This window comes from Anguilla rostrata, chromosome 2 (genome assembly GCF_018555375.3).
Source record: "Anguilla rostrata isolate EN2019 chromosome 2, ASM1855537v3, whole genome shotgun sequence".
In the NCBI taxonomy this organism is placed as follows: domain Eukaryota; kingdom Metazoa; phylum Chordata; class Actinopteri; order Anguilliformes; family Anguillidae; genus Anguilla; species Anguilla rostrata.
In genome coordinates, this window is record NC_057934.1 from 1,268,167 (window position 1) to 1,284,928 (window position 16,762).

The 16,762-nt window shown below is 39.7% G+C and overlaps 1 protein-coding gene and 1 long non-coding RNA gene across 4 annotated transcripts in view; one reads left to right on the forward strand and one right to left on the reverse strand.

The window, feature by feature from the left end:
• LOC135243194 (uncharacterized) overlaps positions 1-16,762 on the reverse strand; it is a 268,390-nt gene that overhangs the window by 174,560 nt on the left and 77,068 nt on the right. Inside the window, exons 2-3 of one of the 3 annotated variants that reach the window (XR_010326578.1) lie at positions 9,446-9,556; positions 9,229-9,341 (exon numbers count right to left, since the gene is read on the reverse strand). The exons of the other annotated variants lie outside the window; for them this stretch is intronic. This is a non-coding gene — a long non-coding RNA (uncharacterized LOC135243194). Of the gene's footprint in view, positions 1-9,228; positions 9,342-9,445; positions 9,557-16,762 lie in introns of those variants that run through there. 3 annotated transcript variants of the gene reach the window in all.
• LOC135243129 (zinc finger protein 503-like) lies at positions 11,735-14,812 on the forward strand. The gene is made up of 2 exons (XM_064314695.1): positions 11,735-12,470; positions 12,864-14,812. The coding sequence occupies exons 1-2, from the start codon at positions 12,216-12,218 to the stop codon at positions 14,313-14,315; spliced, it is 1,707 nt and encodes a 568-aa protein (XP_064170765.1). The 5' UTR covers positions 11,735-12,215; the 3' UTR covers positions 14,316-14,812.

Consider the following 16,762-nt stretch of genomic DNA (forward strand, 5'->3'; position numbering starts at 1 on the left):
TCTGTCGAGAATGAGGAAAGAGTGGTGTTGTGTCCAACAACAATGGGCTGTCTTTAAAGGCAAACCAGAAACCTATCTTTGCCTTGCACAAAACAGAGTTTCACACCACCAGTCCCCGTGCGTTCTGATGTGCCGAGCAACTTATGAATACCTACAATCATCTGAATGGTTTCTTTCAGTTTGGCACACAGCTGATACAATTTGAACCTGTGAATTTCTCAGAATATGCAGAAGTAAGTTATATTTACTGAATGCGTGACACAAAATAATCAGAAGACTGAAGTAGTGATGTCATTCACCAAAAATCTGAAGAAAAAACAATGGCCAATTAAATACAGAAAAGTCTAGAATGAAGAACAGAATAACATCTCTTCTGAAATGAAGTCTCCTTGCAAATGAATGCAACATATTGCATTCAATCACTGAGGCACACTCTCAAAACGACTGAAAACAAAGGCATCTCTCTTTTGTGCACTACACAAGTTTGTAACTGGCAATGGACACACCTTTGGTTCTAGTCTTGATGCTGTGGAAACACCCATCATTTTATATTCTAATCAGCTATTGTTTTTGCTTTTGGCGTTTATGTATGAAATTGCACCGTCACTATCTGCTTGCTCGCACATGTTCGTCTTCAGCGTGAGTAGCGGCGTTTGTGCCTCCGTGTCATAGAAGATGGATTAGTAAATTGGCTCATTCTCTTCAGCAAAAATAATGTGCGAAAAATGTGAATATAACCAATTTTTTGGGTCTTGCGGAAAGCCAAGTGCACATGAAATGTCTTGCTCTGTGTCTGAGCTGGTGACATTTTAATTCTGAGCTGAATTTTGGCGAGCGGTGAAAAGTATGTTTCAAAGAAATGCAGCAGAAATGCATTTGTTGTTTATAATTATGGATAAATACACATCCCAATATTTCCATTATAATCTCCCAGAGACCCATTACTGCCTTTTTTTTTTTTTCTAATTCTCAATTATGTGGATATATGCTAAAATATTAGAAAAACAAAATTTAAATGAGGAAATTGAGTTCAAAGCTTGTTGCGCAACATGCCAATTTGGATAAATAAAAACAAAAGGGTGCTATGCAAGCCTGAATTCACCTAATTACAAAAAAACAAAATAAAGATTGAGAACTGATTAAATCAATCATTACAGCGTGATAACTTAGCATTCAGTGATTGCTAATCATTTTATCCCAGCAGTCTAATACCCTGGACCATACTGGCTCTCATTTCTATCTTTAAGATATTTAATGCCCTCTGGAGTGGCACAGGGGACCCCCGGGTCTTATAAATTGTGGTTTTAATTGCCGCGCTTTAATTAATTGGCATTGCTGAATGTTAGGATTAAACTTCAAAGTGCCAACCCAACAAAACCAGGCTTGGTTGTAGCACTGTGTAATGCACACTTAGTAAAACAATTTCCATTAAACGTTTTTCCATTTTTCAAAGATGCAAAGAAGTCCAAAAAGGTGACTTCTCTCCTTTTACTCAGGTATGTGTGTTCAGGACCATAGCATTCCATGGATCCATTTGAGCATCTGTGCACTCACCTTTACTTTGACCTTTACACTTGATTCCAAAATACGTATCATACTACAACACAGCCTCACAAGCCTGATTGGTCAGGGAGATCACATGACTGCACAATTTTACCTCATCCGATTGCTGAACTTTCTCAGAACATCAGGCGGGCCAAAGAGCTCTAACCAATTAATCAAAATTGTATGTAGGCATCCTGATTTGAGAATTAATTTATTAATAAAGGAAAATTAATTAAATTAATCATGTCAGGAGTTCAATGAAAGGTGCTCTTAGCCCACCTAGCTGTTAATCTTTCTATAAAATTGAAAACAAGTACTAATTATTGGATGCATAATCAATTTCCTTAATACTTAAAATATATTCTTTTGACAATACAGAGATTAAAAGCAAAACCTGGGAATATCCCTCACATTGTATTACAACACGGTTACTTAAATAGGAACATTGATTATTTTATTAAGCGAGACAGATACGGAGCAGAATGACTGAAGCGTTTCTCTGCGGCTCAGAGCCGATCTGTGTGTTTGGGCCCGGCCGTCAGCGCGTTTAATCATTAACCGCGTAACAACAGCCATTCACCGAAACCCGTCATTGTGCTCTCCTGCGCAAACGTGCCGTTTGTTGGCCATCAAAACGGCAGCCGCACCGCGATTGTTTGAAACCTTGCTGATGTACCTTCTGCAAACGAAAAGGGCAGAGAGAAGGTTTCAATGCAACGCCGGCTTCAAAGACACCGGTTTTTTTTTTTATTATTTATTTTTATTAAGGATGTTAATTTTTCTGATAAGTATACACATTTAACGCGTGACACGGCGGAGCCGTACAGGATTCTTTTTCAAAATTATTAATGTGACAGTTCTGGGCGCAGAGCGAATCAATTAAACAGAAGAATTCACAATCAGAGCAGAGATAACTGCCTCAGAGGAACAATTTTCACATGACAAAAATGGGCCATTCAGGGCCCTTCAATACCTGACAGGTCAAGAAAGAAAGTATGAAACAAAAGCACCTTATAGCCATCATTTCTCCTTTCTACTTGTCAGATCAGCTTTGCCAGTCTCCGCGCTGAAATGGCTTCCCCTGTACCAGCTGCCACAGGATGATTTCTCATGTCTTGTCAGGGGAATCTTTTATTCTGTTTGCACTGCATTAACATGTCACATTTATTGATCAAGCCCTTTATGAGGCCACAGCGGGGCTCCCCCCCCATACCCCCTGCACCCCCCGCACCCCCCTGCACCCCCCGCACCCCCGCACCCCCAGCTCAAGGGTCTTTGATGTCTTGATGACATCCCAGCCCCCCAAATAATGCACATATTAAAACACACTTAAGGCAGAAGCGTGTTTGTTCCTGACAGGTACATTCATATCAGCGAGAGGCTGGTAAATTAGAGATTGTTATTATCAAGATAGTTCTGCATTACTGATGAAGCAAGCTTCAGGGATGTTTTAGCATTTTATTTTTTTATTTTTATAAAAGTTCATGGTCTGCCAAAAACAGATTTTTGAAAATTAGTTTAGAAGGCCCACACACGTTCTAAATCAAAAAGAAGAACACAGTGCATATTGTACAGAGCACATAAACTGTTTACAATACAAGAAATTGCTTATGAAAGATTTGAACAATCCCATTGCTTTGTTTGTAAACTAAACTGAGTAGAACTGTTGCACAAGTAAAAAAAAAAAAAACATTTCTGTTCTGTTTTTTTTTTCAAAGCATATTTAACTGCTATCCAATGCTTGGATTTTATTCTTTCCGAAAATAATTCACTAGAACTATTTTAATTACACACTCTACAGACAGCACACGGTGTCTTTAAAGCTCTTGATACTTTACACTGGCTATAGGTTAATCAGACATCACTGTCACATGATTCAAATTCAGTAAAGCAGTAGACGTTACCATAACACTGCATATAAGAGTCGCAGTGGTGGTACTTCATAAGCTTTTCCCCTGCTTTTCCCGCATCAACCACAAAATACATACTTGTTGCCGTATTCCCCAAGACTCACAGTTTACAAGCTGCGAGCGAATGTGGGAAAACAGCAGAGCACGTATATGCACACATCAGGCCTGACAAAGTTATACAGGCACAACAATCCCATACAAACGCCATTCAAAGGCTTTCCCCTTCGCCGTGAATGGAGCTGACAATTAAATTTAGATGCAACGTCAATACACTCATAACCCCAAACAGGGGGAGGCAGCCAGAGAGAGAGAGGGAGAGAGGGAGAGAGAGGAGGGTGCGTTCCGTTCTGCGAGGGAAAAGAAAGGCCCTCTCTCAGCCGAAGAGGAACAAGACGCTGAGGAGCGAGGCCTGGTGTGGCAGAGGCCAGGGACTAGGGTTCGAGTTTGGGCTCGCGTAGCAAACGCCACGGGATTGGTCACCTGGGAGGAACCGTACGACAGGCCAAACCTACCAGAAGACCAAGACAGTCCTGCCAACCGAAGCCCAGCGATGCACAGTAGTTTAAGACCTAGCCATCTACATATAATTTGCACCAAATACATGTCAATTTTTTTATTTGATATTCAATTATCCAGGCACTTAGCAAAAAAAGATTTTAGCAAAACAAGATAAACTGCATAATATTTATGAACCATCATGTTGCATAGTGTATATATACTGTGTGCATGCGTGCGTGCTTGCAAGAGAGAGAGAGAGAAGTTTGAGGATATATTAACAACTGTTGAATTCTAGTTGCCCTTCACTGTAGGTCATGTACAACACATGGAGAGACTGATAATAAAAGTATGTGTCAGAATTATCCCTGCCTCCCAAGACCCCCATTGTTAATTAAGCCAGTTGTAAAAGATGACTCCACTCACACTGAGTGAACGAGACAGTCCAACTCATAATGGATTTAGAGAGTCTGGATAATACAATGTTAATTTATTATTCATATGGAATATGCCCAACCACTTATAATTGTAGCTAACTGCCCTCCCTTCAAATTTAACTAAAAAAAAAGTACCTGGAAACTCCAAGATGTACACGGTCTTAAATGTTAAATATAAAATAGTACCAGAATCCAGTTTTTTTCATAAAGGCGGGCCATTAATATTTCAAATATAAATGTATTTACATTTGCTGTTGGGACTCGATGTGAGAAACACGCGCACTTGGTGCGAAGTTGAACTCAAGCCACAGAGAACCTGAATAAAAGCTCACGCACTTCACACTGCGCCAAAGAAAAAGTGATGTTCATTAAACTATTTTAGTTTATGGATAATTGACCCACAAAGTAACATTGTGCAGTTTATCCACTGGTGCCACAGGCAGGAAAAGCTCCAATAACATCATCCCAGACATCTTGTGATTAGAAACCATCTTGGTGGCTACACTGACCTTTTCAGAAACGGCCATGTTTTCCCTATACATAAGAAGGTACTCATAGAATTAGGATGCTAACTAATATTGTATTAATAGCTGTTGAAGGCTTGCTAAAGATACAAGACAAAACCAGCATTGAAGTGCTGGACTAAGTTGTTTGTGGACAGGCTGTTTTTCGTACAGTAAAGTGCAAACATAGATTCGACGGCATTGTAAGTGTAGGCCACTGTGTTTGTGTGCCTGAGACCGAGGTTCCACACTGGGCAAAACTGCACCGAGCCCAGTGCGAATACTTTTTTCCTGTTTTTCCAATGGAATGTTTGTGAAAGGAACATGGTTAGGCATGGATTATGTATTGAAAAAAACTGCAGAACAGCATGCAAACAGCCGTAACCAGCCGAAGCTGCGGGATTTGTCATTTGTTGGTACCCGTCCAAGACCAGACTTGGCCCAGCGAGTGCAAACAAACATCAAAATGTATTTTGACTTGGGCACACATTGGCTTCAGCTCGAAATTCCTGTTATAATCAGTGATTCGCATTTATTTCACTGACAGACTTATTTTGGAAAATGCAGAATGATGATGTATTTTGAGGACAGCTGCAGGGAGACTGCCAACTAGCTGTTAAGTTTTGCTATGGAGGAGAACAGGACAAACACAGGCATAAACACACAAACAGAGAGAGACAGAGAAAGAGACAGAGAGAGAGGGGGAGAGGAAGCAAGAGAGAGAGGGAAAGAGAGAGGGGGAGATGGTGGGAAGATAGAGAGAACATGAGGGAGAGGGGGAGAGAGAGAAGGAGGTTGAGAGGGAGAGAGAGAGAGAGAGGGAGGAAGAGAAAGAGAAAGGGAGGGAGGGAGAGAGAGAGAGAGGGGGGCAGGCTGCAATTAAAGCTCCATTTCGACCCATGCTCTCCTTGAACTATTAAATGAAAGAGGCTTCCAGCTAATTGCATACCAGTGAAATGTGAAAAATCTGAGCTTGGGAATATTTCTTACTCCGGTTTAGTTTACGTCGACCTTTGACCTGTTGCCATCCATCACTGCCCGACGACAATTCAAAAGAGCTCGCCGTGGGAGAACAACTGGAAACGCTGCATATCGCTGCGAGCAGCCATGTTTGTTGAAAAGAATATGAGCTGTTTGTGAATTACAGTGGCGGGTAGTTTAGGGTATCCCTTTAAGACCACGATGCACTTCCTCAGCACCTGAGTGCCACCTGATCTTACAGGTAGAAACCAGAGAGGTTAAACGAACTAGATGAAATAGCTTGAATCTCTATTCTACCAATGTTATATGCATCCAATGATGTCTGTTTGTAAGAGTACAAATACATGCAACTTCAACTCAAATCACTTCATCCCAGCACTACATACATCAATATAACACTATTTCTTGCCACTTACAAGTTAAATAGAAAACTGTCCCTTAGTATTTCATAAATGCAATAGATTGTATCACAAGCATTTAAATCAAGTTTTGAAGTGTTATGCAACAACTTAAAATGTATAGATTTAGGCAAAGCTGATGCATTTTGTGCATGTTGCAATACAAATAGAAGCTTTGTTTTGAATGGAATGCCTCTCTTATATTCTGCTCCAAGTTTAAATGAGATAAATTAGAACATGTGTATCAGTGTAACTGATTACAGGCTAGTCCAATGAGGCACACATAACTTACAATATTACATACTAGGCCAATATTTATACAGCTAGATACATCATTGAAGAAATTCACAAAAAGCACATTGCTTGAAAACACAACAGCAGTTGCTTTTCCAGAATTAAAATAACAAACATCTTTGATAATCAAGTTCTCTTACCACCAGGGCACAAAACAGTTTAATTTGTTCTTAAACTTTTTTGAAACCTAGTACAAGTTGAACGAAGATACATAACCCGTACTGGCGGAACATTCAGACAATTCATACAGACAGCTTATTTCTAGAGGTTTTCGAGCCATTATCACCTAAAACATCGAATAAATGCAACGTTTTCCTTCGTGTTTCAGCCCCGTGAAAATGGACTGGGCAGGTCAAGAGCTGGGTCTGTTGACTACTGCAGCGAGCCGTCGGGTCGGATCACTCTGCCTGGGCTGTTTCTGCTCGGAGGTCTGTAGGGAAACGTCATCTCAGCCCCTCCCATAAGCGGAAGTCTGTTGTTGAAAAGGTTGATTGTGTAGCTTCAAGTACGGCCGGGCGACATTTCCGTAGTATGATATCGTAATAACTTGCTATACGCGTGCACTTTCTTTAGCTAGGCTACTGATAACTGTGTCGAACCTATCAGCAAAGCCAATTAAAGGAATATTAATGTTTGGGTTTTACTTTTCTGTGATCTGTCATTTCGGAGCGTATAGCCTGTTATTCCAGGTAATGTGGATTACCTTTATTCGTTTTTAATGCGCAGGGTAACCTACATGTTTGTGTTATAATATTGATATGGTTATATTTATTGTTATTTAAAAATATCAAAAGGCCTGACGTACCGATAGTGGATCATTCATCGTAATAATGACCGAAGAAAACGCTCTATTTTTAATTCTGCCGTTTCCTCCTGCCAGAACGCCGTGTCTTTAGTGCAGAAGTTAAAAGTGGACTAGGCTGTCGAGTTACATCAAATCCCATTAGCCCGGCCAAAATATTTTAAGCAGCTATATACTTTTATTATTTTTAACGTACTACTAAAATTTTATCGCGAAATTAGGCAAGGATATAAGACTGTGTCCATTGGCATTGGTTCTGCAGCGCACGGCAATATTTATGCCGCAATTACAAAGTAGATGGTTATAGATAAACACGTTAAAATGTGTTGTGCTTACTGCAGTTTAGGTGGTTGCGACCTCGGAAATGCGTATAATTTAATAAAAATAGCCGACAGACAGTGACATGTTTTTAAATATACACTTCGAAACGTCCCCTTTGTAAAATAGAGAAATGAACGTATTATCCCCGCGTAGCCAGGGAAAACCTTGCTGGTACTTCAGCTGAATTAATTTGACCTGATTTACTGTTGTATGGGAATATTATATTTAGTAGGACCTTCTCTCTGCGCCCCACAAAAAGGCATTTGTCCATTGAAAGGGATGAAAGATCTCCAGCACATATGGTACTTCTGTGCCGTAAATAATTATATTTGCATGCAGGGAGTGATTCATAAACATGTCACCGGTATGAAATATAGGTAGGCATTTCAAACTTTCTATTTAAATATCATGAATTATGGCAACGAAAAATGTGTTCCCATTTAAGGGTAATACCGAGTATTTGGTGTCTGGCGTAGAAGGCCATCCATCATGTAGACAATAAAGAGAGTTTTTTCCTGACGGTGGAAATTTATGGTTGCCCTTCTTTGCCCTAATAACTCAAGCACTGTGTCAGTATCTGACAGTCTTTGCAGAAAACAGCCATCCTGTTATCAATCAAAAAATATATTTTGCATACGTTTAGCTTTTCTCTCATCAGAAGGACAGTTTAATTATATTAGACACTTTTTGGTACTTTCAGAAATCTTGTGAAAATGTTCGGATACGTCACAGCAGGAAAAAAAGAAAAGGCTTATAAATAAATAGCGACAGTAGACCAAGGAAATAATACAGATATGTAGTTTATGTGGTTTTGTTTTATATTATGAATCTGTTCCGAGCAGGGCTTGTGTGTTTCGGGAAATAAAATTTGTAATAATTATATTGTAAAAAATATATATATAGTTCAAAGAAATGGCGACTGAAATGAACAGACTCGTACAGCAAATGCGTTAGATTAAATACAATAATAAAATACAATAACAAAATACAATAAAAGGAACTGTCAAATTGCACACTTGTGCATCTTTATTTTTCATAAGTGAATTTGTATTTTTACTTATTTTAAGATCAACAACTTTTCACACTGTGTTCTAGTAATCCTGCACAAAATATAATGGAACTGGGACAAAATCAGGAGTCTCTCCAAGCTTCATTTTATCGCAGTGTGTAAACGAAAATAAAGTATAGGTCACAGCAAAAAACTATAACGGAAAGTCAAATATATATCCTATAAAACTTACAGGAAATTATATTTGAATGTAAATATTAGTTGATATTTTCAGGAATTTTTTGCAAGGCTCAAAGTTTTTTCCAACTGTACGTTTTCACGGCTGTTTATGAAGGGACGTGGGAGAATGCCAGTCATGGTCTTCGAAATGAGTTTTTTTCTCTCCCCTGAATCAACTCAACATTACATTACGTTACAATCACATGGCAGACGCTCTTATCCAGAGCGACGCACTGCTCCACCAAGATATCAAATCGTATGCGTAATGGCTGCGTTTAAGGTGCTCTTCTTCCAATACATAGGCTACGCGTAAAAACTTTTAAGTTACTTTCTTTATATAAATGGATATACAGTCGGTACTTTTCTTTTTTTAAATAAATTACTCTAGTTGATATCCATTCCAGGTTTTCTGGCTCTCCGAGATGACCTGTCAAACGGATTACCGTAGAAAGGAGATTAATAGGGTAGGCGGGTTGCAATAATAATCGTTTTGTTTGATGTGACAACTTTGATAGGCGTTGATTTACTTACAAACTGATAGGCTTTTAATTGAGCGTCTCCATCCAGTTTGAGATGAAAGGGAGACCGCGTTGTAAAGCTTCCCGATGTCCCTGGAGCCTCGAAACTGATTAGCCATCTCAACTGTGAACAGTTCAGGGCATCTTTAAACTTCTTTTATCCACGTAGTAGTCCCCCCTTCCCCCCAACTCTTTTTCTAAATTAATCATTCCCATTGTGTGTAAATAATACCGACTCGAAGTCGTTGTCAATGGAAGAGTAAAGCTCTTCGGATTTCCATTTTCAGTTCTTATTTAGAAAACACGATGCACTGCCCAAAATATGAGTTCTGTGAATTTACTCCAGAATTTAATATCACATAGCCTATTTAGTAAGGTGTGAAGCAAATGACTGTTTTGCCTGTATTAATACACACAAGTCGCATTTCCCCCAAAAATGTGGATAACGAGTAGTACTACTGAACGATGGGCAGAAGATTTTATTTTCACCAAATATAAAATGTTAATTAAAAAATAAGTTGTGAACCTTTTTCCATTTAATTGGCGTTGCAGTATTATCCAACTCAACTGTCGGCCTGTCTAGTTTATTCACAAGTGGGTTAAGACATGGGGCATGCAACGGTGTAGCCTATTTATATTCGATTTTTAGGCGATTTAGTCCGAAAACATCAATATAAATAGCCCTGGGTGCACAATATTCAGCTATAGCCTACTACCAGGCAATGTTTCGACACATGCCGTAGACTCCTGGTTCTGTGTCAGAGTGAAAAATCAAAGTGCGCTAATGTTGGCAAATTCGTAAACATCATGTGGTAAGATTACTTGAGTTTAAAAAAAGAGATCAGAAGATTAACGCGTATTCTAAAGAGTCTAGGTCGGAAATTATCTCCAACCCTCAAGCACTTTCCATGTTCCTCACTTGTCAAACGTGTTTGTATCCGAGTGACCTTTTGTTGCTATTGAAGATCGCATGGGCCACCAAGTCAGCCGAAGAACAAGCGCACAGCCTACATTTGATAAATTAAATACTGAAATCACCACAACCCAAAAGCAAATTACTGAAATTTAAATGCAGAATTTAAACACGTCGTTTTGATTTTACGGTAAATATACAATACAGCTCAGCCATACTGACCAGGACAACTACGTGGCACAGAGATATATGCCCTCATGTTTCTTAGAAAAAATTCGCCCTGGGCATATTTTTTTAGAAATAATAATAATAATAACGATGATAATAATAATAATAATAATAATAATAAATAGTTATTTAAAAGTATTGACCTTCGGCTGGTTAATGAACTGGATTTTTTAAATAACAAATACAAGCACTTATATGGACGAGAGAGAAAAGCAGCCGGCCGACCCCGGCGTTATGTTCTACTTCCAGCTCCAAGTTATGCAAACTGAACGGACTACGAGCATTATTTCTTCCCCCTCTAATTAAGTGGCCCTTTTCAGAAGTGCCATCATTCTCCCCCTCTCTCTCTCTCCCCTCGCAGTCACACCAGACTTGTAATCAGCAACAAAAGCTGACATAAATCAAGGACAGATTGACAGCAACTGACAAATAACTGATTGATTGCGGTCGAGTAGAATTGACAGTTGACGGAGAGGTACAGATGGAAATAGAAGAGAGGTGTATATTATGCTGAAAGCATGTGACATTCACGTCCCTCCATCTCCGCATTGGCCCTCTCCTGACAACGCATGTCTGATTGGGGAATTTAAATTCCACACCAAGTTGATCTTCTGTTTGCCGTTACATCAGAAAATGTAGGCTACTGTAGGCCTACCTCTAGTCTAAGAAACGTACTGGCAGGCCAAAAACTGCAAGACAAAAAGTAATAAATAAAAAAATTAAATTAAAAAAAAACTTTGAATTGACAACATTGGTGTTTTTGTTTAAATAATAAATGTACATGTTGCGCATGTATGTGAAATTCACATTTAGGCCGTTACATTTTAATACAATTTTTCATTTCATGCCATTTGAAATTTAGAGGCTCCTTATAATGCACAAACAAGGCTACGGGGACACGTGACGGCAGCAATAATTAGTAAGAGAACGTTCAAATTCACCTTCCCATTTTCTTATAGACACAATCTATATTACTTTAAATTTTAAAAAAAATGTTCCATGTTTACTAGTCAAACATCTCCGTTCACTATTCACAATTAGCAAGTAAAAGAACGATACATAGCAATGTTGTAAATCTCAATACATATTTAAATAAAGGCCTGCTCGTATTTACATGTAAAATATACAAGACAAATAATGTTATTCGTTTGTCCCCATTCAAATACATCATTGTAGTGAAAACGTGCATAAGAACCAAAACATTAAGTTAAATCTCCTCCCCCCAGCTGGAAAAATAGAAGCGCACACAAATGGAGAACGTCACATCCCCTTGACCCTCCAATCACCTCGGGGTCCCATTTGATTGGAAGGCGGCAAAGGCTTTTATCTCAGACTAATTCAGCTGCTTTTGAAGTGAGTTTTTCTAGCAGATCTCGTGTTGGGCGGACTAGCGCACGGACCTGCTGGAAGACGCGCAGCGATCTGAAACCTACGATGCAGACACAGCGTCAGATCTGCGATAGCCGCGCATTCTGCTCCGACCAGCGTCTCTGATCGCACGGATTTTACAGAAACTGCTCGTTTTTTGTGGGGGACTTATTTTAATGCTACATTTCTAAAGGAGACGCCCTTTCACTGTTTTTCTTTTTAATTTTTAGTTTCAGATAAATGCATTTCCTTCCATTGCAGTGAGAATTGGGTCATGATCACATCGCCCTCGGTCTCTGCTCTGAGAAATAGTATTACTAATCAAGTCTGGGAAAGCAGTAGTTGTGGGAAGAACAGCTCCGCGAACGTAAATAAACCTTTTCTTCACTCCGTTCCTCCTTCGGACCCTCTACGGCAAGCTAACCGTCTGCCCATCAAGATTCTGAAAATGCTGACAGCACGGGCAGGGCACATTTTGCACCCAGAATACCTCCAGCCCTTGCCATCGACACCGATTAGTCCGATTGAGGTAAGGTTTTGAGCGCAGTAAAGACAGCGATTGAACGTATATTTCGAAATATGATATCTGAAGAAGCTATGCGTCGAAACCGTCTATCTTTTCCATAAATCCGTAAAACCAAAACCTAATTTCGAAATTCTGAAGAATTATTTTCCATTAAAATGTATTTCATATGATTGTGCCGTGTCCGTGTAAGTGTCTGGTATATATCTACATCGTAGCGGAATTAAATCATGTTACTTTGTGTCACTCGCTGTTATGCGCAATGCGTTATGGTTCGGCAGGCTACTTAATCTGAAATTGATAGTTTAATAACTACAGCGCAACACAGACACGACCAGTATTTATCACATACTACTGCGGTTAATGTGTCCTAACAATGCGTGTTTATGTGCTTTGCAGCTAGATGCCAAGAAAAGTCCGTTGGCCCTTTTGGCACAAACGTGCTCTCAGATCGGGAAGCCGGATCCCCCTCCCTCTTCAAAGCTGTCCTCTGTCACAAATGGATCTACTGACAAAGATTCCAAATCCGGTCCGTTGAAAATGAGTGACATCGGAGCCGAAGACAAATCTAGCTTCAAACCTTACTCAAAATCGTCTGAAAAGAAGGACTCGTCGTCCGGGGTTTCTAGTGGAGATAAATCTGGTTTCCGTGTACCTAGCGCCACCTGTCAGCCGTTTACTCCAAGGACAGGCAGCCCGAATTCCTGCACTTCAGCGTCTCCGCTCCCGACAGAGGGCAAATCAGGAGACAGGGAGGAAAAGAAAGAATCTGATAGTAATAAGAATATCACAACGGAGGGGCCTGGAACCACTAGTGCCGGTCACAACAGGATTAGCGTAAACTGTGCTGGAATTAACGTGGAGGTCAACCACCACCAGGAAACAACACCTGGATCAAAAGCTGTAACGTCAGACTCTTCATCTGTATCTTCAGCTTCCTCCGTTCTGGGATCAGGGCTTGTCGCACCCGTTTCCCCATACAAACCCGGTCAAACTGTTTTTCCTCTACCACCTGCCGGCATGTCATACCCTGGGTCCTTAGCGGGGGCCTATGCTGGCTATCCTCAACATTTTCTGCCGCACGGAGTGACTTTAGACCCGACTAAACCGAGCAGTCATTTACTTAATGCGCAGTTTGCGAGTTCACTGGGCTGCAGTAAAGCAGGATCGAGCCCTTTAGCGGGAGCGTCGCCGCCGTCGATAATGTCCGCCAGCCTGTGCAGAGACCCCTACTGCCTGAGTTACCACTGCGCGAGCCACTTGGCCGGGGCGGCCAGTGCCTCGTGCTCGCACGAGTCAGCCGCTGCCGCGGCCGCCTCCGCACTCAAGTCTGGATACCCTCTCATGTACCCGACGCACCCGTTACACGGCGTTCACTCCTCTCCGCCATCTTTCGCAGGACACCCTCTGTACCCCTACGGCTTCGTGCTCCCCAACGATCCCCTACCGCACGTCTGTAACTGGGTGTCGGCGAACGGACCTTGCGACAAGCGTTTTTCTTCGTCGGAGGAACTTCTCAACCACTTGCGGACCCACACTGCCTTCACTGGGACGGAGAAATTGATATCAGGATACCCTAGCTCGTCGTCATTAGCTAGCGCTGCCGCGGCGGCCATGGCGTGCCACATGCACATGCCCCCAGCAGGAGCTCCTGGCAGCCCCGGGACTTTGGCACTGAGGAACCCGCATCACGCCCTGGGACTAAGCGGCCGCTACCATCCGTACTCAAAAAGCCCTTTGCCAACCCCGGGCGCCCCGGTCCCGGTACCTGCGGCCACCGGTCCATATTACTCTCCATATGCATTGTACGGTCAGAGACTTACTACAGCGTCCGCGCTTGGATATCAGTAAAAACTAATGTTTAAAAAAAGTAAAACGTAAAAAAAAAACAAAAAAAAAACAAGACTTTTATACTGACTGTCCACTTCAGGACTGGATCCGTGGACCCGTTGTATTTATTTATGGTAGCTTCAAGCGGGACAATAATAAAATAATAATAATTAAAAAAAACTGAAAGAGAAACTCAAAAGTGCATTACTTTAAAATGAACTCTATAGGAAAAGTGAAACGCCAATGGTAGACAACGACTGAAAATAGGGTTTTTTTTTTGTTTTGTTTTGGTTTTTTTTTCATTTCGACGTTTATTTGAAATTGCTATGATTGTACCGTATGTTCTTATTTAATGTCTCATTGAGAAGAAAATAATTTACATGCATGTTTGTTACTAAAATCCCAACTTGTCCTTATAATTTTAAATTGCAATTATTTTTAAGGTGTATACCATGAAAAGAGAGTGGTATTTTTTGTATGTATTCTGGAAAAATAAGAAACCGTTCTATTCCAACACACCCCTGGTCTTCGTTTTGTACAACGTAAATCAAGTGTTTATTAAGTTAACGTGTCAACTTGATGAGCAACCGATCACCTTTAAAAATCATTTTAACTTTACTGGGGAGAAATAGGGAGGTAAATGCGGTGGAACAAATTGCATCAGGCAGTTCCTGACCCGTCACCGCTTCTTCCAATTAGTCTACATGAGATATGTTTTCACTGAATACTCAATTTAAGCTATCGGTTTCCTAATTTTGACCAATAATATACATTTTTTGTTTTCAGTTTCTTTCGATTCAATTTTGTAGGACACCTTTGTTCTCAGAAGGCTATCTCGTGCACTTATTGCCATAGAAAAAAATACACGAATGATGAAAAGGAATTTGTGCTTTAAAAATCAGATCATGTAAAAAAAAAAAGATATTTCAATATTTAAAATATTTCGAATTTTTAATTGGTTTCCATTTTTACAGTTATATTGGATAAAATGTGTATCGATTCAAACTGCATTTTATTTCCAAGTATCTTCTTGGACAATTCTGGAAATTACCTTACAAAAAATAAAAAAAGATACATTGGAATTAAAGATACTTTTAAATTATATTTGTTACAGGGCTACTTACTCGACTACAACTTTCCGCTGGAATTAAAGAACTTCGCCTCTGTTTTGAATGCAAACTTTAACACCGATCAAAGGGAAGCTCAAAATGCGGACATAGGTTATTTTTCTGAAACACTGGAAAATATTATTTTTATTATTGCTGGCTTGTGAAATACTGATTTAGAATATTTAGCCTGGTGTTCAATATTGTATTTCACTCTTCACCATGAAGTTTAAGCTTAAAACACATACACTGTCAGATTTTTTATGTACCAGATACTAGGTTACTTCTGAATTTAACATTTATTAAGCATTGCAATATAACGCAGGCAAGCTACAGAAGAATTTAGTAAGCACTTGGCTATATGAATTGTGCTATAAGAATTAAAATTTTTATAATTCTCTTTCGATTGCAAAACCAGTTATTTTCCTTGATTATAAGCCTCTTCTGCCGATTCAAAAAAATATCAACGTACGTATTTAATTTGGTAATTTAACAAAGACCAAATCTTTGACAAATAAACAATTAAAATGAATTTTCAAACGCGTCATATATGGGCATGTTGCAAAAGTTTGTGACTGATATTTAAAAATACATGAACATTCAGATGTACGCTGCAGCTGTAATGATAGTATCAGTTTGATTCTAATTTTAATTAATACAGGTAGTCCTAACTGTGTCCTGGCTGAAAATATTGTTCAGTCTGATATGAAGTTAAATTTGTATGAGGAAGTGCGAGTAATTACAGAAATTGTGCTTGGCAAAACTATGAATGCTCTAATTGGTCGTCCAAAAGGCGACGTGGAACGTGAATGACAGTTTTACCGAAAAATATAAAAAGTAGCGACTGAAAGCGGCAGCTAGAAACTAAGAGAGGAAAAAAATCACACGTTTAATAAATACTTCCCACTATGAATGCTTTTTTGGGCCATGGTGTATTTTCTCATCTTCTGATGAACTAAAGACAACCTGACAGTCCTGTCATCTGTCTTCAACATCACATCAAGGAGAGGAAAATGAATATTGTATCCGCATGAAGCTTCCTGCTAAAACACCAGACCTGTCAAAATAGGATTTTAGCGCACAGCCGAAGTCAGGCCTCGTGCACGGCGTGTATATATATAATAGTCATTCTATTGGTATTCAGTATGTTAATTTCAGGATCAATAATTCTACATACATGCTTAGGTATATACAACATACTATACGCATGGAAGATATTACCGTGAGTCAGGCTACACTCCTTTTTGACTTTCACAGCGATCAGCAGTCAACGGCACAGAAGCAAAATTATTAAAAAGTTGTAATTATTCTTAATAATCAATCGACTTTCCTTTAGAAGATGGCTAAAAAAAAAAAAAGTAA

What these genes read in the sequence shown, in the direction of transcription:
- LOC135243129 (XM_064314695.1), top strand. Translation starts at nt 12,216, where the DNA reads ATGATCACATCGCCCTCGGTCTCTGCTCTGAGAAATAGTATTACTAAT. An exon ending in CACCGATTAGTCCGATTGAG is followed by an intron (nt 12,471 to 12,863) that starts GTAAGGTTTTGA and finishes TGTGCTTTGCAG; the next exon opens with CTAGATGCCAAGAAAAGTCC.